The sequence below is a fragment of the Tenebrio molitor genome, chromosome 4 (genome assembly GCF_963966145.1).
Source record: "Tenebrio molitor chromosome 4, icTenMoli1.1, whole genome shotgun sequence".
Classification (NCBI taxonomy): Eukaryota; Metazoa; Arthropoda; class Insecta; order Coleoptera; family Tenebrionidae; genus Tenebrio; species Tenebrio molitor.
This window is the reverse complement of record NC_091049.1, coordinates 27,724,916-27,751,681: the sequence shown is the minus strand read 5'-3', so window position 1 is coordinate 27,751,681 and position 26,766 is coordinate 27,724,916. Positions and strand designations below refer to the sequence as shown.

General features: G+C 37.2%; 1 protein-coding gene across 4 annotated transcripts in view; it reads left to right on the top strand.

The window, feature by feature from the left end:
• LOC138130039 (zinc finger protein castor homolog 1-like) overlaps window positions 1-26,766 on the top strand; it is a 144,804-nt gene that overhangs the window by 73,054 nt on the left and 44,984 nt on the right. For all 4 annotated transcript variants that reach the window (XM_069046405.1, XM_069046406.1, XM_069046407.1 and 1 more), the window contains exons 2-3: window positions 16,496-16,572; window positions 25,405-25,989. In XM_069046405.1, the coding sequence (XP_068902506.1) occupies window positions 16,506-16,572; window positions 25,405-25,989 (652 nt within the window). In that variant the 5' untranslated portion in view covers window positions 16,496-16,505. The remainder of the gene's footprint in view (window positions 1-16,495; window positions 16,573-25,404; window positions 25,990-26,766) is intronic.

Genomic DNA, 26,766 nt, shown 5'->3' with positions numbered 1-26,766 from the left:
AGAAGCATATTTTTTTGAGAAATAAATTCATAACAGAGGTAGCAATTTTTTTAAACAGAAATAAATCTAGTGGAGAGAAGTAGGACATATATTTACTTTTTTTGAAAAAAAAAGGCTTTTATTTCAAAATTATGTTGTTCAAGACCTTCAAAGTAAACTTCCAGTCTAATGAAATCACTTAGGAGGTTTAAATTACCACAACATCCTCAAAGCTAGTGCAAGTGAAGTACATAATTAAGAAATTATTATTTTTTTTAAAGGATTCTTTTGTAGTATTTTTTTAAGATTTTTGACAAAATTTTGAAATTGAATGATTTTTAAACGCTGAAAATAATTTTAAATTCAAAAACATTTTTTTTTAAACATTTTGAGTGAGTCATCGAAGAGCATTGCAGTTTCCTCTTCTGAGCTGTCATTTTTATTTTTCCAAAATTTCCCCCAAAATCTTCAAAATCTTGAAAAAAAAAACCACTGAGAAGTTATTTTTTACCACAAACTATTTCAGAACTTCTGAAGGTTAAAGAAATAATTTTCATTGTAATTCTAAATAAACACTCTGTATATGTACACCAGAAAGTTACAATGTGATTCATATAAAAATTGTTAAAATATTTATTTTTTTAAATTCTTTGCAAATACTAATATGTAGGTAGTAATAATTTTTGATTTCTGATAGAAACATATATATCGGGCGTCTCACTTACAAATCAAAATCAAGACCTCCAGCTCAGTTTCAAGTCACGATTATTAAGTTTTGTTTTAAAATAACTTGATTAAAATTACTCAACCAACAAGTTTTTTTTTTTTTGTGTTTCATCATGAAACCTAGTCCCTGACAGCAATAAATTTCCAAAAATTCGTCACGGTCCACACCCAAATTCTTCACTTTTCTTTTTAATAATTCCTCATATTTATGCAAATCAGTGTCGTACCACGTTGACACAAATTACGACCTGTCAGCTGTCATCTGGCAAAAGCTACAAATTCTTCCGTTATTTTTGAAATTGCAAGCGTAAAAATAGCCGAGGTCGGCATAAATAATGTAACGATGAGAGGAACAATGGCCGCGTCACGTGACACTGTTCAAAAAGTCAAATTTGGCGGTGACGTCCGGGCGATTTGTAGAATTTTGGGGAAAAGATCGTCGAGTCTTGACTTTCCGGCAGAAAAATTATTAATTGGTGTGTTGGAGCGGTGACCTTCACCTTTTCCACAAGTCAACAGATGGCGACCAGCGTTGACAAATTACACATACGTGCTTGCGATTTTGTACATATTTTTAATTAATTTCAGTTAATAAATCAACAGGAAATGATTTGAATAATCGGACTCGACCCACTCGGTCGGTAATGCAGGAGTCCGGCGGGGTCGCCTCCGCCACTGGTCCGTCGAGGGTGGAATAATCCGGCGCTTGTTTTGTTGACGGCGTGATCCTCTCTCTAATCCTGCGTAATTTATAATTTTTTACGAAATTCAATCCAAATATTTGCCGGCTGAAAGCGCCGCTAGAAAAACATTGTTGTTGCAACCATAAATCGGTGGTAATCTGGCTCGGCGGTCGCTTTGGATTATTTAAACAATTTTATTGGGGCCCCCCAATTAAGTTCATCCACGTTTCTCGGCTTTTAAAAATGGAAAAGCGATTAAGCTCCCCCGTTGATGATGTTATTTTATGGTGTCCGGTAAATATAGCAATAAAACGGAAAAATTTAATGCGTCCAAGGGATATAAAAACGGCGTTATCGGTGTCGTCCGTGATGTCTTTTAAAGAGCATTCCCCAAAAATTCCTCCGGTTCGTTTAAAACGTGTCCGACAAGTCGGTGCGCCGGGGCCGACACGAAATAAATAAAGGAAAAAAGCTGATGTTGCCCGGCCGAAACGTAGGAGTGTCTCCGGATTTTTGTGGCTTAATTCGCCCCGTTTCGCGACGGACGGTTCACCGCCCCCGAACCGGCCGCCGCTGTCGGACCGCTTTTATCGGGTTTTTGCTTAATTCCTTTACAAGAATTTCCGATTTTATTCGATTTTAAGAACTGGTTCTCGGACGGGGGACATAAATTCGGCGCGACCACACAGTGGCGGCGCGAATAGGCGCACAACTAATCACATACTCATGGATCACGTGATACTGCTAAACCAATGACAGTAGATTTGTTTCCTTTGAACCGCCATATTATAAAATTTCGTTCTACACTCGTTTATATAATTAATGTATACAGGGTGATTTTTATTTATGACATATTTCACATACTTTTTGTTATATAAACCAACTGAATTGTTAATTTCTGTTTTCTTTTTAAATTATATTATCAAGCCATTGAATTGAATTTATTTATTTATCGCATACTAGTTTTGTTCCTTCTTTAATGGTGCATGCAATTTTGGAGATTAATAATAATAACAATTATTATTTTTATTGTTATGATTTTTTCGTCATGCGCTGGAAACATTTCAGTAAACACTCTGTACATGTGTCGATTCCTCGAAGTGTCTTTTTTTGAAAAACTTGGCAAAACAGCATTCTTGGCGCAATTTATTCGTTCCTTAATCAATTCGCGATTCTGTCGAAATCGGCTGGCCCCCATAAATTCCGCGGGACAAGGCAGTGGCGTCGCGCGCCCCCTCCCCGCTTGAGCGCGCGCCGTACCCATTTTCTCGTTATAAATTTTGATTTTATTCAAATTTCGAATGTGGGTTTAACAACAATACCATTATCACTCCGCTTAACATAATTCCATAGCGCTAGCAGCGAGGAATGTCGAGTAACGCTGCGTTACGCTTAATTAAACATCAGACGGCTTCATTTTCAATGGGCCAGTGTCACGTGACCGATTTCGCAAGCCCCCCAGAAAATCCGTCACGGGTCACGGGTGAAGGAAAAGCGGAGAGCGAGAGCGTCGCCCAGACTTTTCCGATGATGTATGGACGCGTCAGGCGGCTATTTCGGGCGTTTTGTTTTTGTAGAAATCCAAGAAATTTTAATAAGTTGTCGTGTGTCACCGTTTAAAAACGCGGACGGAGCTCGGAAATGTTCATTTTCACATTCCACGGCTTTGTCGCGGAAATTTAATATTCACGTGGCGGCCGGAGATAACGAACGAATTGTTGCATCACGGAGAAGAATGCCAGAAAAGGGAATTGCGACGCAAAATGTTAAAACTAATCGAGCTTCTAATTAAATATACTCAAAGTAGGTTGCTCCAAAAACGTACAAAAAACTTCTTGGGTGGTATATCGGGAGTTGCAGTTCTCTTGGTTTTAGAAAAAGAATTGAAAAAGAATTTTTTTCATAACAAAATTGTGCATCAAAAACTTTCTTTCTGCTTTTGGCTTTGTCATAATAGGTTGCTCCAAAAACGTCCCAAGTGCAGAAAATGCTTCTTGGGTGGTACATTAGGTTGAGATAACTCTCTTGGTTTTAGAAAATTTTTGAAAAAAATTTTTTTTTTCGCAACAAAATAGTGCATCGAAAAATTTCTTCCTTTTTTGACAAAGAAGTACCTACATAACTGATGGTTACAACTGGTACAATGGCACCAAGTTTGAAAGGGTTTCACTTAGACGAAGAAGAATGATAGAAGATGACAATCGAGCCATGTTAGAATTAGAAGAAGTACTTTGGGCATTGGAAAGTGTGCTATTAACATGTAACACTACCACTTGGGTGTTGGGACAGTTTGTGGTGCTCCATGGTAGGACAGATGTCCAAAAACAACGCGTTAATTGATAGAAAAAAATCGTAGAAGCAATACATAGAAGATACATTTGAAGCAATCCGCAGAATAATCACTGATTAGCAGAATCGTCTTCCACGCACTTAAGTCTGTCCAGAACTGTAGGAAAATAGATGATTGCTTCTTTTTTGTCATCGTCACTTGGACAGATTGGTGCTTTAATAGTTTAATAAGTTCAAAGAAGGTTGCTCCAAAACTTCCCAAGTGGCTCTGTGAAATTGTAGACACAAGGAAAAAACACTTCTTGGGTGGTACTACATTGGCAATTGTAACTCTCTTGGTTTTGGAAGATTTTGAATGAGATGTTGCCTGGATAAAAAAACAAACAAGACATTTTTTCACGCCAAAATAGTGTTTTGAAAAGTTCTTTTGTGCTTTTGGCAAACAAGTACCTTCTGAATCGACTGGTACAAGGGAGCCAAGTTTGAAAGGGTTTCGCTTGGAGACGATTTAAGTCGAAGAAGAATTAGAGAAGATGATAATAGAGTCATGTGTAGAATTCGAAGAAGTACTTTGGGCATGGAAGAAAGAGTTTGTGATGCCTAAAAACAGTAGCGTGTCAATTGGTGTAAAAAAATCTTAGAAGCAATACATCCAAAGCAGTTGATTGATTAGCAGATGCGTCTTCCAGATTCTAGTCTGTCTAGAAGCAAAGGAAATAGATGATTGTTTCTTTTTTCTCATTGCCATTTGTAAGTAAATTGTGGTGTAACCTTCCTAGAGTCCTGATTTGGCACCTGTTGATTTGTTGTGGACCCCATGAGTGGTGAATAAAAACAAAAATAGAAAAGTAAGTGTTTCGTCAGATTGTAAAAGATTTGAGGCAACCTTCACGTGGCTCTGGAGAAAGCAAATTGTTGGATAATGCAAAACCTTGGAAAGGAACTATTTAAAGAAAATAGCGGAAACGTGTTAAAGAATCTGTTGGACATGTTGGGTGAAGATGGACCATGATGGTTGGAGCAATGAATTATTTTTGACGTTTTGTACAAACGTTTTTAGGAAAATTTGCCCAGGTGAAGGTGTTTGAAAAATGTTTGTGTTTTGTATAAAGGTCATAACTGTATATACTCCTGATGAAGGTTGATTACAAAGATCAAGAAAGTCATTGAAACTAGGAACGTCGAAGGCGTTCCAGGAACTTTCTTCACATTTTTACCAACAGATGAAATTTCTCATGAGTCAGCTTGATCTTTGTGCGATGTTGACAGTCTTGAAGTAAAAATTTGCAATACAAAATTATTGATTATAAAAATATTTGTATAGCTAACAATATAAAGACATTGATGACACTTCTAAAACCAAAAAAATTAAAACATTTAACACACCAGAATAGTTATATTTGTGTATTAAGGCCAAAAAGTGCATCTTTTTTTGCCCGAGTTGAGGTTTCTGGCCGAGGCGCAGCCGAGGCTTGAAAACAGGCTACAAAAGGCACTTTGTGGCAAAGGTGCACATTAAATTTTTTAGGCGACCGCACAAACCACAAAGCAAAAGACGGTTACGTCGGTTTCGTTTCTAATTTACTAAACAGAGGGCGCCACGGTCAGCGTCCAAAAAAAAGATACTTTTCGTCCGCGTGTGAGTACGTAAAATTACCGGTTTCAATAAGAGTGCCTAAAAAAAATGCATGACACGAGTTTTTTCGGTTTTATTTCTTTTTAGATCTAGATCTTTTTGTTTTTCCTTTTTGAGAAATCCATTACAAGTTCGCAATACGTGAAAAATCTCACAAAGTTTTGTCTAATCTGATACTCTTATTAATTTTAAATTCAAGTTTATCTTGTTTTTGCCTCGACAAACAATTATTTTTGACATTTCACCAGGAAATTGTTTACCTATTTAGAATATGTTTCATTATTATGAAAAACAATTCCGTGATCAACAAATTGTTTCCAGATTGGATAAAAAACCATCATTTTATTACCTTGTCATTTTTATTATTCTTTCATTTTAAATTTATTGCTATATCAGTTACTTGAAAAAATGTCTGAAATGCAATACACTAAATATGTGTGTGTGTGTGTATACATATCGGGTGTTCATTTCATCCGATATCGATTGTGAACGCACCACAAAAACACAACCAACGCAAAAAGTGAGGTTAGATTTAAACAGCTGCAATCTGTAATTCGTGGTGCGTTCACAATCGACTCTTAAACGCCTATTTTGAGGATAAATTTAAATGAACACCCGGTATATGTAAGAGAAAAAGTGTGTTCCATTCTAGATGTGTCCATTTGTGAAGAAACCTTCAATAATTTATTTTGGCAATTTTTGACGGATTTTTGGAATTTTTCGAAATCACTCAAAAATCCAGTTCCACCCAAGAGGGTGAAAATACCGTTCAGCCGCCCATCTATTTTTGTCCACCCTGTACACCACCACTAGAATGTGAAAAATTCTGTGTCCGTCGGCAAAAACGCGAAAAAATAAAATTGAGCCATTCTCCAGATTCCTTCTTTTGCGGATAAATCCAGGACACATTCCTCTGCCAAACAAGCAATTTTGCTGCGGGGTCACAAACAAAACCCATTTTTTGCACATATTCCGTCACACTTTCGTCATTTTCTGGATTATGAATTTAATATTCAGGTAAATGAGCAATTTTCGTCGAAAATCCCCAAAAAAACCGGCAGATCAGTCCACACAAATCAAATCCATTCAAATGATTTTTTTACCGCTCCCACAAGAATACACCTAATAAAACCTGAAACGGGTCGACAGAGAATTCGTTCTCGTCTTTTTTCCATTTGATTCAAAGGTTATGATTTATTCAAGTTTCCTTCCAGGAAGCTCCAATAAAACAGCTTATCGACTTATAATTCCAGCGCGTTTTTTCGTTTTGTTTTTTTCGGGGCCACGACGACGAAATAATCGTAAAAGCGGAATTCCACACAGATAATAAAACAGTAAAAGGTGAATAGTTGTGGAAGAGCGGCCGGAATCCGAGCCCCACATCTAGGGGGCTGGGGCGTCGACGTTCATCTGTCCAGCCTGGGGCGCTTGATTTATAGAAAAATCATTAGACTATCCGATGTTAATTCGTGACGTGGAAAAATAATAATAATGATAAAAAAAGAAGTCGTATTGTGAAGTATCTGGTCGATCATTAATCATTCAAGGGTTTTACATTTAAATAAAAGAATTGTATGCATCATTTATCAAAGCGGCTAATACAATGAACAAGCAAAACGATCGTTAAAATTATGGAAATAAGTTTTCCAAGGATTTTTTTTGGGCCCCTCGCGACACGCAATTTTTTAATTGGCCTGTGTTCATAATGAAATTATTAAACGCGCGTAAACGCCTCACGGACGCGAATAAAACACAGCCTACTTAGAATTAAAATTATATTTTATTGTATTTAAAATTTACAGTCTTCTGGGATATAAAATTTTATGGGTTTTCCGTAATAAATTCTCCATTGCAAAGAAAAATTAGTTTTATTGAAAATATGATTTAATGTTACTAGTTTACTTTTATTATCCCAAGTTATTTTATACCGGACTTTATACCATATATGTTTTAATTCCGTCTGTGAAATACGACCGAGTGCACTTTTTCTACTGACCAACAGATAATGGACCAATAAACATTGTAGTGTGCACGCACCTTAACTGACCGATGGGTATCGCCCATTCCACACTTTCCCATTACACCAAGAAACGAAGAAAATGTATTGGTTTTCTTCAGTATCCAAGGATTAGTGTGGAGAGAAGTTTTTTGCCAAAATTTTGGGACAAGTCCCATAAACTTTTACACTTTGCCAAAATTTTGGGTTCTTTCTGGTCTGGTCTTTGAAAAGCTGTTGTTGTTACTGCACGTCTAGACAAATCTCCTTTAAAACAAGATCAATATGTTGGTACTGCTTCTAGGAAAGGCCAAGATCCAGACAGGTTTCCAAACAAGAGCTTGGAAACCTGGTGATTGGATCTTTCAAGATATATTTCCAGATGACTCTCTAGTTGTTACAACTTGAATTTTTCCTGTAACGTGTAGAGTCAGGTGATCTTCCAAATAAGTCCAATATCTTAACGCAACTCCTTGGAAAAGCTGAGATGAAGATGGATTGGTACCAACGATTTGAGACCTAGCAAATGAGAATGTCAAGATATATTTCCAGATAACTCTCTTAATTTTGGACATTTCTTTTTGAAATTTTCACACCAGCTGTCTGGACAAATCTTCTTTAAAACAAGATCAATATGTTGGTGCTGCTTCTAGGAAAGGCTAAGATCCAGACAGGTTTCCAAACAAGAGCTTGGAAAACTGGTGATTGGATCTTTCAAGATATATTTCCAGATGACTCTCTAGTTGTTACAACTTGAATTTTTCCTGTAACGTGTAGAGTCAGGTGATCTTCCAAATAAGTCCAATATCTTCACGAAACTCCTTGGAAAAGCTGAGATGAAGATGGATTGGTACCAAGGATTTGAGACCTAGCAAATAAGAATGTTAAGATATATTTCCAGATAACTCTCTTGTTGTTGGACATTTCTTTTTGAAATTTTCACACCAGCTGTCTGGACAAGTGCTCTTTAAAACAAGCCCAACATCTTGGATCAACTCCTTGGAGAAGCAAAGACCCAAACAGGTTTGCAATGGACACTTTGAAAGCTGACCGTTGAGTCTTCGAAGATACTTTTCTTGTTATTGAGTCATTTATTCTGTTTGAAATTTTCGTCAAATGTATCTTGGCAAATGCTCTTTAAAACGAGCCAAACATCTTGGCACAGGTTCTTGGAATCGTTGAAATCCAATTAGGTTTCTGATGACGAATTTGCAAGACTGATGATTACCCCTCCGTAAAAATATTTATAGATAACTGTCTGGCTATTGAAGATTTTCTTCTTTTGCTTCAATAACTATCCTCGAAAGTGTTCTTTAAATCATCTCCCTGGAATAGTCAAGACACAGTGTGAAAAAAAATGACGATCCAGAGAGATTTCTGATGGCGGTGTTGAAAGTGTGGTGCTTCAAGATATATTTGCAGATAAATCTCTTGCTATTGGATATTTCTTTACAAAATGTCCACACCAGATATCTATCCAAATACTGTTTAAAACGTATATGATTTCTTACCGGAAACTCTTATAAAATCAGAGATCCAGACAAGTTTATGATGATGATTTTTGAACACTGATGGTTCAGTTGAGATACATTTATAGATAACTTTTTTATTACTGAGTCTTTTTACTCGAAATTTCCTCAATATGTATCTGGATAAGTGCTCTTTAAAGCCAGCCCAACAATTTTGTGCAGCTCCTTGGAAAATTTGAATTCCAGACAGGTTTCTGACAGATTGACAATTAAGACTTTCTAAATTGCTAATTTCTCGTCAGTGAAGATATCTCTTTCGAATCTTTACAGTAACTAGCCTGGCAAGTGTTCTTTAAAATAAGCACAACAGCTTAACGCAACTCTTTGGAGAAGTTGAGATCTAGAGCAATTTCTGCCAGGGAGTTTTGAGATCTGGAATGTAAGTTTTCTAAGATATATTTGCAAATAATCAAGATCTTGTAAAATCTTTCTTATTGACATTTTACAAACATCTATAATGCAAACAGCTCTTTGGAAAAGCTAAAATTCCTAAAAGTCTAGTGAAAATCTTGAAATACTAGTTTTTGGACTACTCTAAATATATTTGTAGATAACTTTCTAATTATTGAAGATTTCTCTTTAAAATTTCTACACTAGTTATGTAGATAAATGGTCTTTAAAACAAGTGCAGTATCTTGCCGCAACTCCTTACAAGAGCTCAGATCCAGATGAGTTTCTGACGGCGATTTTGCAAGTCTGACATTTAGATTTTCCAAGATATGTTAGCAGATAACTCTCTTCTTATTGAACATTTATTTTTTTTTTATTTGAAAATACATAACTAAGGAAGTGTTTTTTGAAACACACCCAGTATCTAACTGTAACTCTTGGGAAAAACTAAAATCGAGATAAGTTTCTGTTGGTGGCAGTTTTCGGAGCTTCTGTGGTCAGCTCCATCTAGGTGTAACTTTCCCATTTCTGCATATTTTTCTTTGAAACTATCACACGAACTAACTGGACAAACGCTCTTTAATACAAATCCAGTAGCTTGCCGTGATTCTTTGGCAAAACTTAGATCCGGACAGATTTGTCACAGCGGTTTTGTTGCACGAGCTGCCAAGACATATTTCCCGATAATTTTTTTCATATCCAACGTTTCTTTTTGAAATTTTCAGACTATACATCTGGGTAAATGCTCTGTAAAACTAGTCCAACAAAATATTTTTCTCAGTTGTAACAAACAGATGTCAGTATAAAATCTGCAAAGAATGAAGAAACAGATGTTGACAAATTTTGTCTGTTTTGGAATGTTGTATAAACAATTCGAATTTGGACCAGATCTGATGAGAATTTGATCGATTTGAACATTTTAGAAGAACAATGTGTTAATTTTGAAAGGAAAGGTAGGAGCGTTCACTCTCGCAGTAGGCAAGAAAAGTTGGCGCACTTGACACAAAAGAAGTTGTCCAAAATGTTATTAATAAAGTACCGTTAGGTCGTCATTAGAGAAGCATTTCCTTCGCGTCCTCCTCCTCTCCTCTCGTCAGCAATTGTCCAAACGCCCGAACGAAATTATGAATTCTGACAGGCGAGTGATTAATAATAATTGACGTGTTTGAATTTTTCGCGAAAGTGTCCGAGGGAAAGCGGTGAAAATGGCGGTAAAGGTGTCAACTGAGGCCTCGCCCCCTTTCGGCGCAAACTGGATCCGTCCCTGTCGTCGCTCCCGTAAGGAAACAACGAAACAATGAGGGTGATAAATCCATTAATGTCGCAAAGAGGGGCCCCCGGAAAAAACCCCGGCAATATTTCATAGTCCGCGCTCTCTTCATAAAGGAAACATTGAAAGGGATAATTTTTATTTTTTCGGGGGTTGTAATGCGGACACAGATGGCCGTATGCAAATTCGGAACCCTTGCACTCTGTGTATACAAACCGAATTTAAATAATTCAGTCGATCAGACGCGCACTGGGCCTCCCCCAGAGGGTCGCCGGCGGCGACTCCTCAGGTCCACCACCTCGAACAGTTGCTCCATAAATCAACTTTGAAAAAGTTGATATTAAAATTTTTTCGGCCCCGATTGGTGGGGATTTTCGGCCCCCGCGCCTAATCCGATTATTTATCGAAAATCGCCGTTTTCGATGCAACCGCGGTGGGGGCGGTCGACCTTCCTGCATCCTGCGCCTAATTTATGGCCGATGGTCGAGATACCACAAAGGACTTTCATTCCTCTTAGATCTAGTCGATTTGATCTGTTAATTGATTTCTCGCTTTTGTCTCCTCGTCGCACAAATCGCCTCATAAAAATTATTATAATGGAGGATGGCATTAAGTCGCGGTGATAAGCGCTGATTTGAATTTTGCCAATCAGCCGATTCGACACGGATCGATTTTCGGCGATTCCACTTTTTTCTAGCGGTCGTTGGTTTTTTTTTTATTAATCGGCGTCTGTATAATTACGGAGATAAATCATCGAATAGGTTTAATTTAGTTTAAAATTGGTCGGGCCAAATTAGTCACGCGAGGTTTCAGTCAACTAAATCATTTTTTCGATCGGCTCGATCCACCACTCGACTCGTAAATCATCAATTTGGGAAAAAAATTAAGCGATCGTTTCCGCGTTTTGACGTCGCGGAACGGGTAAATTCCATTCAGGAAATTACAGACACAGTAGTCGACCATCTCTCAAAGGAAAGAACCCATTTTTGAACACTTCTCAGATATCCCAAACGCTGCTTCAAGCGACAAATCCAAAACGAAATGTGTCCAGATTCTTATTTATTTTTTTTGTGCTGCTTGACGAAGAATTTTTGAAAAATAAAGAATCCATTTTGCATTCTTGAAAGATTTTGACATATCCAAAAACGTTCAGATTTCTTCAGACGACAAACGAAGAGCGAAATATCGAGCGATCCATTGAATTTGTTATTAAAGATGGCGCTGGAACTGGAGCCGTAGGTCTTTTGTGAATCGATACACTTATTTAAATAAATCAATAACAATCAAATCATGTTACAAAATGGTGGCAGTGAAGTTAAACGAAGGGCCCGTTTGTGTTTTGAACAAAATGGTGAAAATTTGCAACGGATGTTGTAATATTATTTAATAAAATAAACATCACCATTGTAATTTTTATCTTAATCCTTCGAATCGTTAATTCGCCATTTTCTGTTTTACAATTGTCATTAAATGTGACGTTTGTTGCGATAGTTCAAAACTAAAGTCCATTCGAAAATCAAAAAACCACCAACGTCGCATTTTCCTCGATAATTACTATCGGCAACGCTGTCTGGTGTAAAATTTGGTGAGAATTGTAACTTTTAGGTTAAGTGTCAAATTACTCAAATTTATCGGGGGTTCGTGTGAATTCTGTTCTGGGCGTGCTTACGTAAAAATAATAAGAACTAATTAATAGATGCGCTGTGCGGGAAAACTTTCAACGAAGAATTTTTTAAAAATAAAGAATTCTTTTTTGATTTTTTTTAAAAATCCAACATCTTACAGACTTCTTCAAGCAACAAACCAAAAGCGAAATGTATCTTGATTCTTAATTTTTTTTGTGATACGCCCTGCGGAAAAACTTTCAACAAAGAATTTTTGAAAAATAAAGAATCCATTTTTAATATTTTACAAATATCCAAAAATATTCAGACTTCTTCAGACGACAAATCAAGAGCGAAATGTGTCTTGATTCGTATTTTTTTTTGTGCTGCGCCCTGCCGAAAAACATTCAAGAATTTTTGAAAAATAAAGAATCCATTTTTTGTTTTTTTTTAAATATCCAACAATTTACAGACTTCTTCAAGCAACAAATCAAAAGTGAAATGTATCTTGATTCTGTTTTTTTTTTGTTGTGAGCCCTGCGGGAAAACATTCATACAAAAAAATTTTGAAAAATAAAGAATTGATTTTTGAAAACTTTTGAAATATACAGGAACTTTCACACTTCTTCAGACAACAATCAAATGCGAAATGTACCTTGATTCTTATTTTTTTATGATGCCCCGCTGCGAGAATACTTTCAATGAAAAATTTTTGAAAAATAGAGAATCCATTTGAACATTTATCAAGTATCCAAAAATGTTGAGACTTCTTCAGACGACAAATTAAGAGCGAAATGTGTCTAGATTCTTATTTTTTTTTGTGCTGCGCCCTGCGGGAATACATTCAACCAAAAATTAAAAAAAAATAAAGAATCCATTTTTGAATTTTTTTAAATATCCAACAATTTACAGACTTTAAGCAACAAATCAAAAGCGAAATGTATCTTGATTCTTTTTTTTTCCGCTGAGCACTGTCAGAAAACATTCATACAAAAAAATTTTTGAAAAATAAAGAATCGATTTTTGAAAACTCTTGAAATATACAGGAATTTTCACACTTCTTCAGACAACAAATCAAAAGCGAAATGTACCTTGATTCTTATTTTTTTGTGATGAGCCGCTGCGAGAATACTTTCAATGAAGAATTTTTGAAAAATAAAGAATCCATTTCTGCATTTTTCAAATATCCAAAAATGTTGAGACTGCTTCAGACGACAAACCAAGAGCGAAATGTGTCTAGATTCTTATTTGTTTTTGTGCTGCGCCCTACGGGAAACATTCAATGAAAAAATTTTGAAAAATAAAGAATTCATTTTTGAATTTTTTTAAATATCCAACAACTTGCAGACTTCTTCAAGCAACAAATCAAAAACGAAATGTATCTTGATTCCAAGAATGATTTTTTTAAGTTCTATACAAAATATTCTAGGAACACTCCTCTTTTTGGAATTTTTTTGATCCATTGCAGTTACGATTTGTCGAAAAAAAAGTTATGATAACCCAATTTACAAATTGTTTACTGAAAAAGAAATATTTTTGAAAATATGGAATAAAAAAAATGCGACTGATAATCACATATTATCTGTAAAAGTAAAACATAACATACCTATATTTTTTTTTATCGAATACTTGTATCTAGGATTATTTGGAACAATATTTACAATTTGTTAATAAATTATAAACATTTAAAAAACCAACAATATAAATGTATCTATTATCTAATTTTTTTATTCTGTTGAAAATAACATAAAAATAAAATTTACATACATACAGTCGCGGACAGAAAAAAGTAGGACAAGTTTTATTAAGAAATTTTGCTAAAATTTAGTTGAGTAACCCGGGCTTACTATAATAAATAAATAAATATTTTAATGGTAACCATAGAAAGAGTGAACAAACTTACATTACCGAAAAAACATTGTCTACTTTTTTCTGTCCGCGACTATACATATAATCGGACGTTCAAATGAAATCCTGGACTGGGAAAGCGTTGGACACCGTCAATTGTTTTGCTTTTTTAAGGCGTAAATTGACAGTTGTAATTAGAGCATGTTGGCAACTAACCTCAAATTTATAAACCAAAAATCTTTGTGTTTTCTCTTCTTTCTTAGCAATGTTTTACATTAAAAATTTAATAACTAACGATTCCTGTTCTCGAAACAAATATCTAAAGAGACACTTTGCTAAAAATAAACATGTGAGTTATATACTGATTAAACGTAAACAAATGTCATTCGTGTCAAACGGCGGGAAATTCAAACTTTACACTGTTTCAACGCCTGCTCAGCCCAGGTTTTCATTTGAACGCATGATACATATATGTAAAGCAATTATATTGTACAAGAATAAGAAAAAAATGTGATTATGACACTCAATATTTTAAGATTTAAGAATTTTTTAAAGGAATGTTTGCAAAGAAATAGTTTTCATAAAGGATTAATCAAAGTAGAACACTTTGAATTTGAAAATATTGAAGATCTTTTTGATCAAGATTTTTTTTTAAATTTTGTTTTATTGTTCAAAATGATTATATTTACGTACCTTACTTTCCAGTATTGGACTTACTAGTTTAGATTTGTTAATAAGTAAACAACTGAAGAACCTTGGCACGTAATGTTGTTAAAGTAAGAAAAAAATTTCAATTGACAATTTCTCTGTATAAAAAAGAAGTAGGTAAAATATTCCAATTTCATGGATTTTTCCCACCATTTTTTAATTATCAACAATTTTTTTACGCTCAACAACAAACCAACAAATTTAAATCAAGCCGGCACAATTTGACAAACATTTTTGTCAGTACATTTTGGAAAAATATTGAAAAAAGAAGGGGCAACAGTGTTTCATTTTGGTTTTTTAATCATCAACTCTTCAATTGTGAATCAATTAAGAAATCATTTTAATGGCACGATTCGTTCACGATGAACCTTTCAAATGAGTCATTTTTCAAAATTTGTCATATTTGACAACTTGCAAAAATGCAACAGAGAAAAATTCCTCTTCACAATCTGGGTTATACTTCTTGACAGTCTTTTTACCGTCACTTTCATTGCCAAATGTGTCAATTTGTCAAATTTGACAATTTTCAAAAATGCAACGGAGAAAAATTCCTCTTCACAATCTGTGTTATACTTCTTGACAGTCTTTTTACCGTCACTTTCATTGACAAATGTGTCAATTTTGTCAAATTTGACAATTTTCAAAAATGCAACAGAAAAATTCCTATACACAATCTGCGTTACACTTCTTGGCAGTCGCTTTCATCGCTCGTACTGTCCAGATCGCACAAGAAATTCCAGTTGGACCATATTGTCAAATCTGGTTCTTCCAAAAATTTTTCAAAAATGACCAAAACGAGGTTTGTCCAAAAAAGACGCGCGAATAAGAGAACTGAAGTTGGTCTCATCAAGACCGTTTGAACCTCAACCCACAGCCTCTCAAACCCATCCAGTCCAGTTCTTCCGATCGGAATGGCGCTCATTGTGATCAACTAACCACCGTAACTCGTTCCTGGGATCATTTACTCCACCTCTGATCGCCCGTTCACACCTTTTATAGCCTCTCGAATTAGCCTCGGACGCGACATCGCCAGCGCCTCCCATCCGTGCCCTTCATCGAAAAACCGTCGCTCTTAAGGGTTCCGCTTAATGGGCCACCTACCATACACACATACACCATAAACGGTCCCGCTTTCTTTTGTTTTCGATACGAAACCAGCCGTCCACGCCGCCCATGCAATAAATCCGCTTCTGCGAAAGTCCGAACGCGATTTTAATGGTTCTGGGAGCAGTAATAACGCCGGTGTCATCGTTACCGACCCGATTCGCGTCCGCCAGACCGGGCCTGGAGAGAAGAGGCAATTAAAGATTTTTAGTGTCACACCGCTAGCCTCTAATAAATATTTATGGCATTGTTTAAGTTATTGTTCTGTTCATATTAGGGCGTGTCCATAAGTTTCGAATGTTTCATTACTAACGTTTATTACATCCTATACACACACTCACACACACGCAGGATTTCTACGTTTGACCTGCTTTAGCTTGCCTACGTTTCCAGAAGTCGACGACGCGTCCGTCACGCTCGATTCCGTCACGTCTTCGGATGCGTATTTGTCGCGTGGGGAAGAAGTTGGTGTCGCGCGCGACGAATTCCGATGGGAGAAAAATGTCGCGGCGAGATCTGGGTCCGCTAGTTTTCGACAGTTTCTAAGCGCGGGACGTGATTTATGAGCGGTGGCAGTGCAACGGTGGCATTTACTGCGATTTCTAGCCGAGACTTTCTTCTTCGTAGCCGCGGCTTAATTGTTTTTCTTGAAATTTTGATTGTAATGCGGCTCGTTTACGACTGCGTGTACGGAGAAGTGGCGGCTGTTAATCTGGGGATTTTTCTGTTCCAGGGATGTCTGGATGTTGGCTACAATGGCTACAGTTACTTCCGGCCTTCTGTCTCCAAATTCGTATGGCCTGAATCCAGGTGAGGCGATTTTTCGCGGATGCAGAGCTTTTGCAAGCGCCAGAAGCTCGCTGGACTCGAGGAAAGGGAAACGAAGCTTTTTAAATGCCCGAGTCGGACAGCTTCGCGGCGAAACGTGAAGGAATGTACCTTTAAAAATGGAAAAGAGTCGTTTATAACTTTCGCGATGTTTCGCGGAATTTTTCAAAGACCACGCGATATTACTTCTGATAAATGCGACGACAGTTTTTCGAAAAAAAAAACTCAAAAATTATTGGTAATTTCGGAAATACATAGTGATAAACGACTGTGAATTTTTTCAGTTTTTGGAAAATGCTGTTTCCAGTAGTTATTTGCATTAGAGTACGGTAGGTGTATTTTCCAGCGCGACAACTAGGTTTCAGGCACGAGGCGAAGCCGAGTGTCTGATTATTTGGAGCGCTGCAAAATACCTACATATAAACATAAAGGTATGAAAGCAAATAGGCCAGATTAAACAATCTTAGTCAAAATATGTAGTAAATAAGTCGCCAAAATCAGAATATGCATGTTTTTTTTAAATGCAGTTCCCTTCCAAAATTTTGAATTTAAACATTTTTATGCTTTTTGAAAACAAACAAATTTGGAAGTTTGACAGTCGGCATCAAAAATTCTCAAAATTTCAAAATATCGACTCATTCTCTTCTCCAGAGCCACCTCGCTCAATTACTCGCGAATTTTTAAGACAGAACCCTGACCACAATTTAAATAATAGCAACGTCGGCGTGTGCGGTTTTTCTCAATTCATCAAATGCCCCCCGTGCCCCGGCGCCCCCCGCGCGGGCAAGGTGAACCCAGACAATACTATTTCTTGAGCCTCACCCACAGACAGAACCGCCGACAACAATCGGAATCATTCGAAATCAAGAGTATTGAACATTTTGGTTCTCGAGGTGGTACCCAAAATCGAATTAATCAAATTTATTGCTTCACCGTGAGAGCATTTCTATTCAAACTTGGTGATTAGGTCGTACCGTATCGGAATTAATTTTACCAGTTTCTGCAAGAATTTGGATCATTTTGCCACACCCTTTATATCCTTTTTGCTCAGCGATTTGTGGAAGTGTCAGAGGAGATGGATCTCGGGCGCCATATTAATTTTTGGTGCGTGTGTGTGAGGAGTAAGAGATTGGCAATCCGGTCACGCACTTTCGTGGAATCAACACTGACAATTATGTGCCTAGGATATCATTTAAAATTATTAAGAGAAATTCATTAGGTGCCTAAATAACAAAGCAGAAACCATTAAATTAGAGAATACAAATTGCGTCATTACGAACCATTACGGTGAATCGCGTTGGACAAACAACACGTAAGAAGACTTCTACGGAATTTTCGGGGGAACCGTTTTGGTTGTTTTCGGAAGGAAATGTTTTTGCTACTCGAACAAAATATGGTTTACTTCTCGATTGCGGTCGCGGTAAAGAGAGTACCTTAGAAGTACCAGAAGCAGAAGAAGATTAATTTGAAGTCTCTGTTCAAGCTGTGCTAGTTTCTGCTTCTTTTTGGCACTCTTATTGATTTTTTCACAACTAAGATCACCATCTTTCTCTTTTTTCTTCTTTGCTACTTCTGATGTTTATTTTAGACACAATTTACTGTTTCTTTTTCGGAAAATTGCACAAGTATACACACCAAGTTCTAAAGTTTCTCATTCTCCTATTTTCATTCTTTTTTGTCAAAATGAATCAACAGATTCTTTAAACTAGATTATCAAAGCTTCTACGAAAATCATCTTCAGAGAATTCTACTGGGAAGGTTTCGCTCTGGACAGGTTTTCCACAGTGAAGCTGCTACTCCTCCACCATTCTTCTCTTCTCTTCTTCTAAATATCAAACGTTAGACGTTTTGAAGATCTTTTGATATTAACCAAAAGCGAAAATAGAACCGTCATCATTTCTGACCTATCTCAAGTCATTTATCATTTTTTTTATTAAGAAATTCTCTGCCAAAGGCCTTTGATCTCTTACGCCCTTCTTGGTAACTCTTTCTTTGTTCTTGTGTGTACTTATTTGGTAAAAAAATCAATTCCCCCACTATTGTTCTTAACATTTTATGTAAATACGAAAAATTAAAACATTCCAAAAGAAAACACCCCAAAAAGACTTCGATTTAACAAACGTTCTATGAGCTTCACTATTCTCTTATATAGGACCAATCAGAAGTAGATTTTTTCCATTTCTCATAAAAATATGCTACTTTTTGATATTGAGCGGAATCAAAAATAGAACTGGCGTCTTTTCTGAACTTTCTATTATCCCAAGTCAATTGTCATTGTAATTTTTTATTTTGGATTAAGAAATTTTCTGCTTAGGATCTTCCATCTCTGCAACATCCTCGCTAACTCTTCTTTTCTTCTTCTTTTGATTTCTATGGTAGAAAAACCAGTTTCTCTACTAATTATCCTTAACATTTTTTTAATCAGCAGCAGCACAGTAGAACAAAGCAAAAAGAGAAGATTTCAAAAATACAAACATTTCACTTTGTTGTATTTTTTTACGTGATTTTTGCTTTGTTAAATGGTCATCACTTTCTTATGTGTCTCGGAAGACCAATTAGAAGAACGAACTTTCTGATTATTTTCTTTATCTCAAAAAATCACAAACACTTTTTACTTTTGCTTTATTGATTCTTCTTTAACCATTTTCTTGCGTGTTTCCCAGGAGCAATTGAAAGTACCTTCATAGTTCCATAAATGTAGTTTTCCCTTTCTGGTGTGACATTTTTCTTTGCAAAAGATTTCTCCATTTCTGAATGTTTGTGACATTGTTTAAGTCCTTTCTAAAACATCCTTCCCAGAAGAACAATTCTCCCGTTTATTTTGTGCCTCAGAAGACATTTTTTTCTTCGACTTGATGCTTCTTCCTTCTTCTTTGTTTTGCTCTAGTGTGTCTTCTGCCATCATTTTCCCCTCTTTAGTGTGCCTCTAGACACCATTTAGAAGTATCTTCTTCTGTGCTTGTTTGTTTTCTTCCTTTTGACATTAGTCTACCACTGCAGAGAAATTTTCAGCAAAATCTTCTTGATCTTCCGCATACTAACTTTTCCTCGACTTCTTTTTTACCCTATTCGTACTTCTCGCAACCTTTTTTTTCTTGTTCCTTCCCATCTACACTTCCAGATGTTCTTGCAAATAATATATCTTCTTATTGCTTCTAGCTCGTTCTTCAATGCATCTTCATGCCTTTTCCAAAGTTCTTTCTCCTCTTTGACCTTCTCTCATTCTTTTCTAATACTTCTTTGTTCAGTCAGTCTCAGATTTCACCCGAATTTGGGAATCTCGGTGACATTTCTTCGTCGTGATAATTTTTTGGCATTTCGCTTGGAAATATTTCCTGAATTCCTGGCAAAAAGCGTCTGCCCGGCCCGGATCCGGCCCTCTCGATTCCGAGAAGCTCAAATTTTAATTGTGAGCCGCGACGGCGGACGGATTCCGGCGAGTTTTTACCGGATTTCGTAAAACCGTCACGTCCTGCCGTATTCATTTCGAGAAATATTTCGGTAAAAACTGACGCAGACCGAGGTGGATTTTCGGCGGGGCCAAAAAACGGGCCGAACCGGCCTCCGAGCATCCTTCGCGCTCCTCTGTTTGCACAAACTCTTAGCATCGTTTCGCGCTCCGACGTTAACCAAATGTTGTTTAATGCGTCGACAACATTTCTTTTTGTCTTGTAATTACCTCAACGGTATTCCCGATTTTTCTACAAACACCGCCCAGAGCCGCATCCATGCGACATCGCTCGCATTTCCCGATTCTCTTAAATAAACTACGAACTCACCACTGACTCGCGCCGGCGAAGGCATTTTTTCGATCGCTCGCCGAGTTATAATTAATTCTGACGGTTCTATTAAATTCCGTAACAGAACGTCGCCATTTGCATATTTTTTCGCCGCCTGTCAAGTGCAGTATGGGAGACCGGCCCGATCTGGCCACCGGGGCGCACTACAACTGTCAAATTTTACCAAAAGACCGAGCCACTCAACCGGAACTGATCGTTGCGGATTCGATCACTTAATTTACATGCGAGAACGTGCTTTTCAATTCAACAACGGATTGGAGGCACGGCCGTGGCGAATTCTCTTTCACCTTTCCAAATAAAGCGATTTATGAATAATTTTCAAACGAGATGTGGAACAATATGGCACTTTCTGTTATTACGACCGTTTGTTGCAACCAGGAACTCCCACATCTCACAAAGCTCTGTTCTTCATTTTTTCTTCTTTTCCTTAATTCTTCTGCTTCTCTAAAACATGTTTTGTCAAGACGCTTTTACTTGTGATGGTAATAATAATTATGATAGTGAAGAAGCCACAAGAAAGGATTAGAAATAACATTTAAAACGGAACATAAAAAAAAACAAAACCATTTTGCGTGATATGAAAAGGTCACGGTTGCCAACATTATCAAAATTTGACTGGACGGGTCGGCTCATCCGCAAATCAATTAATCGGTCGATTAATTTATGGTATTTCCCACGTACCAATAGCGGAGAAAGTGATACCTAGACATCATTTTTAAATCACTTAAAATTGCATCAGGTCTGAGTAATTTATACCTTAAAAGTCGGTGGACCGAGAAGTGGATGTCATAATGAAATAGTCAAATAAATCGTGTCCTATTCGATGTGTGTTTCTTCGCCGAACATAAAGTGGTCCTTCGAGCCGGATCCTGGTTCTTTCGCCGAATAATATATCACACTAAGAAGTAAAAAAGCAAAAGAAATGTTTGCAAAATCTGTAGACTGGAGATTTTTTTTATACAAGTGGGCATCTGTGTTGTTTTGAATTGTAAGGAGGGGTCCGTGGGATCCTTGTAGTACACCAGATAAAATTAATTGGAATGTGTTGTTTGTGTCATTCTGAAGAAGATCCAAATCGGCTCAGAAAATGAATGTGCAAATGAGCATTTCTGTGATTTCAGAAATTTCTGAATGATTGAAGAGAGTGTATACTCTAAATTTTGAAGATTCGTTATCTCAAAAAATCACAAACTTTTTACCTTTGCTTTATTGATTCTTCCTTGCGTGTTTCCCAGGATTGAAAGTACCTACATAATTCCATAAATGTAGTTTTCCCTTTGCAAAAGCGTTCTCTCTTTCTGAATGTTTGTGATATTGTCCAAGTCCTTTCTAAAACATCCTTCCCAGAAGAACAATTCTCCCGTTTATTTTCTGCCTCAGAAGACATTTTTTTCTTCGACTTGATGCTTCTTCCTTCTTCTTTGTTTTGCTATAGTATGTTTTCTGCCATTATTTTCCCGTCTTTAGTGTGCCTCTAGACACCATTTAGAAGTATCTTCTTCTGTGCTTGTTTGTTTTCTTCCTTTTGACATTAGTCTACTACTGCTGTTATCTCCTCCGCAGAGAAATTTTCAGCAAAATCTTCTGGATCTTCCGAATACTAACTTTTCCTCGATTTCTTTTTTACCCTATTCGTACTTCTCGCAATCTTTTTTCCTTGTTTCTTCCCATCTACACTTCTGTGATTTCAGAAATTTCTGGATGTGGCAAAAATCGTTAACACTTTTATCTCCCTGCATTCCAAACATTGTTTCTTAAGCAACTTAAGAACACTAACAGTATGATTGAAGAGAGTGTATACTCTAAATTTTGGAAATTATCTGTAAGTTGTTTTCAGAAATTTCTTAGAGGCGACATTTTCAGGATGTTTAGATGTGTTTTAGTCTCATTTTGAATATTTTTTGGTAATTGTCAGCTCTTAATCTGGAACTATTTCTTTTCTACAATTTTAAAAAGCAGAATTTTCATTCTAAATATTTTCTGATTATCTCCAAGTGTCCATCTAGGTTCTGGAATAATTTTGAAATCCTTTTCTTCAGAAAAAGTGCTATTCTATTAAGAAGAGACTCATTTCTCGTTATTTTTGTAGTTTTTAGTTCGTCTAAATAGGAGAAATTTCATTTCAAACATTTTCTGATAGAGCCAGATTTCTGAAGTCTTCTTAATATTTCATTCTGTTTATTTTGAATAGAATTTTAATAGAAAAAGATTCCATTTTCATCAAAAAGACCAGTCTATCTTCATTCTGTTGCTGCTTTAATTCTTTCCTACCGATCCCATTCTAAGTGCATTTTGGTGAAGCCAAATTTCTGAATTTCTAAAAAATCTCTTTTTATTAATTGTGACTACTCACTACTTCCTAAGACTGAACAATTCTTCCCGTATAACGGAGAAACCAACCTATCCCTGCAATTTTCTTCTATTTTTGTAAATAAATAGTACAAATCACGTTCTGAATACTTTCTGATGAAACCAAATTTGTAAAATAGCCTTAAAATCTCTTTATCTTAACTTCTGGTAACTCCTTAATACGAAAAAGACATTTTTCCATCATGAAGAAACGAATTCTTCTCCATTATTTCTACTACTTCTGAATAGTACATTATGAATGCTTTCTGCTGGTACAAAATGTCTTAAGCAATTTTGAAATCTCTTTCTACTAACTTCTCTTAACTCCTTAATAATTAAAGACTAATCTACTGCTACTCCTTAGCATTAAAGAAATTCCATTCCAAACGCTTTCTGAATTAATTGTGTCATTTCTTAATTTCTGACTGCCGAACAGTTTTTCTTGTGTATTGAAGACTAATACATCGCTACTTTATCAACCAATGGCTTGCTCTTCTGTCAGTTTCAATATTGTTAAATAGCAGAAGGTATTGCCTGATTCTGAAGGAATTGTCGTCTGCTAGATTTCTGAATTTTTAGAATTCTGAGATGTTTTCTACTCACTCTCGGTAACTTCTTAATGCGAAAAAATACACTGATTGTATTGTAGTGCTTTCAACACTTCTGGAAGGCAAAAATATCACTGTAAACGCCTCAGATTCTTTCTTCTACCATCACAAAAAGACTCTTCTATTACAAAACATGGTAGAACAAAATTCCCAAAGTAATTTTTTTCTGAAGTAAAAAGACCAATCTGTTCTGCTCTCTGTCAAATTTCCACAAAACTGTGACTCGCAAATGCGAGAAACGTGATATTCTTCAGTGTTTAGAAGCAAGTTGTCAGCCATTTTTCAAAATGTCAGCACACCAATGAAAATGTCAAATTAATTGTTGTTGACTCGATAATCCATGTAAGATGGTGTTTTTCAATTGAACAACAAATTGAAGGCGCGGCCATGGCAAATTATCTTTCACCTTTCCGGACAAAGCGCTTTATGAATAATTTTAAAACAGAATAAAAGCATTTCTAAATTCTTTTGTGCCACATTTGAGGTTCCTGTTCTTTTTTTTTTTCGTTTCTGCAATAAACTTGCTTTGTTGTTCCACCAAACAAAACAATTTATCTCCTTTTTTTGTTACAAAATGTTCTTTTTCTTCTACTTTCTGGTCTGCACAAACTTTCGGAAGCAACTTCAAACAGTGTCAAATCTGCACAAATGGGAACAGGCCGACGGAAGTATCGCACCATCAAGTCTCACAACCAGTTTTCAGAATTTGCAAATTCACTAATAGAAACTCTGAATTAATCTGGTGATCTATTCATATGCATGTAAGAGTGTTTTTCAATTGAACAACAAACCGAAGGCTCGGCAAATCATCTTTCACCTTTCCAAACAAAGCGATTTATGAATAATTCTCAAACGACGTGCCGAAGAAACTTTCCAAGCGTCCCCTCTATTCTGGAACACCCTATATATCTTGTTGATTTTCCCATTAAGACAATTAGAACGTTGCAGTCGTCGCACGGGTGTAAAGTTCGATTAATTGACGTAATTAACGATTTTCTCACCTTCGGTGACGACGGAGATGACCTTAACTTACATCTGCCGCAGCCTCGATCTACGCAAATTTCTACTGTATTTTTATCACCCGGTACATCACCACACTGACAAATACGGAGTGTCACCCAAACATGTGTTATCGTGTTTTTTATTAGTCTGCCGAGTAAAAATCTTGTACATGTGTTGTAATATCATAAAAGGACATTTATTTTGTTATTCTAATTCGGTTTTGCCGGAAGTGACACCACTTTAGAATTTTAAATTGCATTGTTCGACAACCCGAATTATGGAGATCCGACAAAAATTGTCAAAACTATTTTTTTCCTCTTCACTTCGCCTGCATTGTCCTCATTTCTTCCTCCACTCGCGTCAACGTTACGCAATTTCTTCTTTTCGGTTTTATTCGATCCATTCCGTTCAAATTTCTGCCCATTAATAACATACCAGCGACCCATTAGAGATTTTTTGCGCGCTTGCTCTCCCATTTTCGCCTTATCTTATCTCTTATCGGCGAAGAAGCGACGAAAATTCGACTGCACTTCAGCTTTCCTTAATTACTTAATTTAATTATTTAATTAACTGGTGCGACTGGTTTCGGTGAATTTTTATGGCACCAGTGGCGTACCCGATTTTTTTCGCACTTTCACACGATTTTTATGTAAATACCATTTTTATGCAAATGGCGGGCCGAGATTTACCGCAAATCAGTTCTATTTGTTTTATTTATTTATTTTTTGCGCGGCGCAAACTTCCAGTTCTGACGACACCGACTGCAGCATCGATTTGAATAAATTTGGGCTAATTTTAGAACGTGCACTTTTCGAAAAAACCTCGTCTCACGTCATTCTGTAAATGGTCTGTTTATTGCTCATTGTTATGTAACGTTTGTGGTTTTTTCGTGATGAATAAACTGGGTCCCGATGTGGTGCCTTGGGGGACTGATCTCGCAAGAACTGCGAGGGTCAAGTCCGGAAGCCCAGAAATATATTTTTGGTGTATATGTTTTTGTGACAAGATGTGATCTGAAGCGGTGCTTTGGGGGACTGACCTGTAGTTGTTTGCAGACCAAGTGGCGGCGAAGATGACCGCCGAGAACGACACTTACGACCGCTACCGGACGGGCCAGGTCTTCGGGCCGTCGGCGGTGAACTCCAGCGACTCGGAGGCGGAAGCGTACCCGGCGACCTCCCCCAAGGCGTCGGACCAGCTGCCGAAGCGCAACAAGCGGAAGAACTTCAAGCCGCGCTGCTCGAACGTGGCCGCGTACTCGGAGGCGGAGGCGTTGAGCGACTTCGCCGCCAACGACAACATCAACAACAACGTGCGGCGGCGGAAGACGCTGGCCACGCGGCGGCTGGTGGTGGACGCCCGCCACTCGCCCATGGACCTGAGCAAGACCAACGACAGCGACTCGAATAGCGACACCGACGACTACAACGACGACGACGCCGCCAAGATCCCGTCGAGCTTCTCGATACACACGCTGTCGAAGCCGCACGTGGCGGAGGCGGGCGGCGCCCACCCCCAGGTCAGCGACATGCGGGAGTACGCCATGAACACGATGCGGGAGCTGCTGGGAATCTACGGTCTCACCTCGGAGGTGGCGGAGAGCATCTCGCGCCAGTTGCCGATCGCCGCCTTCAGCAGCGGTAAGTGCATTTCACGCCCTTTTAACGCAGGAAGGGTGGTCCTGAAAGGCGTAAAATCCCTCGAGAGTCCCGGAGGAAGGTTTATCGGGGCTATTAACCGTAACGGCGGCCGGAAATCGACCCCGCTCTTCTGTTTCCCAGACCTTTAGTATTGTCAGCGTTTTTTCTTATTTCTTCATCCGGATAAGTACTCGATGAGGGGATCAAAGACCCAAACCGCCACCATCTCTCTCAACACTCAAAATGAGGCACAAAACATTCAAAAAGGGGTTGATATTTGAAGATTGTTCAAATTTACAACGATTTACTCGTAAAAAGGAATCGTTATTTCTTCAAAAGTTAATAATCTTGATAATTTCAATAATTAAAATATCAAAATAATAGTATTAATAATAATTGTGATGATCGTACCAGCTTAAAAGTAGTAATTATCATTTGATCAGATAAGTTAAGCATCCGTGGGCGCGGTCAGTATTTGGATGGGTGGCCGCTGGTAAACCTTCCTCTATTCTTCTCAATTTATTGTAGTCGTTACTTCATTACTCGTTAGAAATATTCGTAATGATATTTTACGACAAAAATAATAATGTGGAGCAGAAATAAATTGTAAAATCCGGATGTGTCCTTGCCTAAATCCGGATAAAAAAAAGATAAAATTGTAATAATAACACTGATGAGTAGGACCCGGATTTTAGGGCAAATGGGCTAGTTTTATTTTTAAAGCAGATGTGTATTAAATATTGGGGAATCATTTCCTTATTTCGCTTTTTTAGAGGC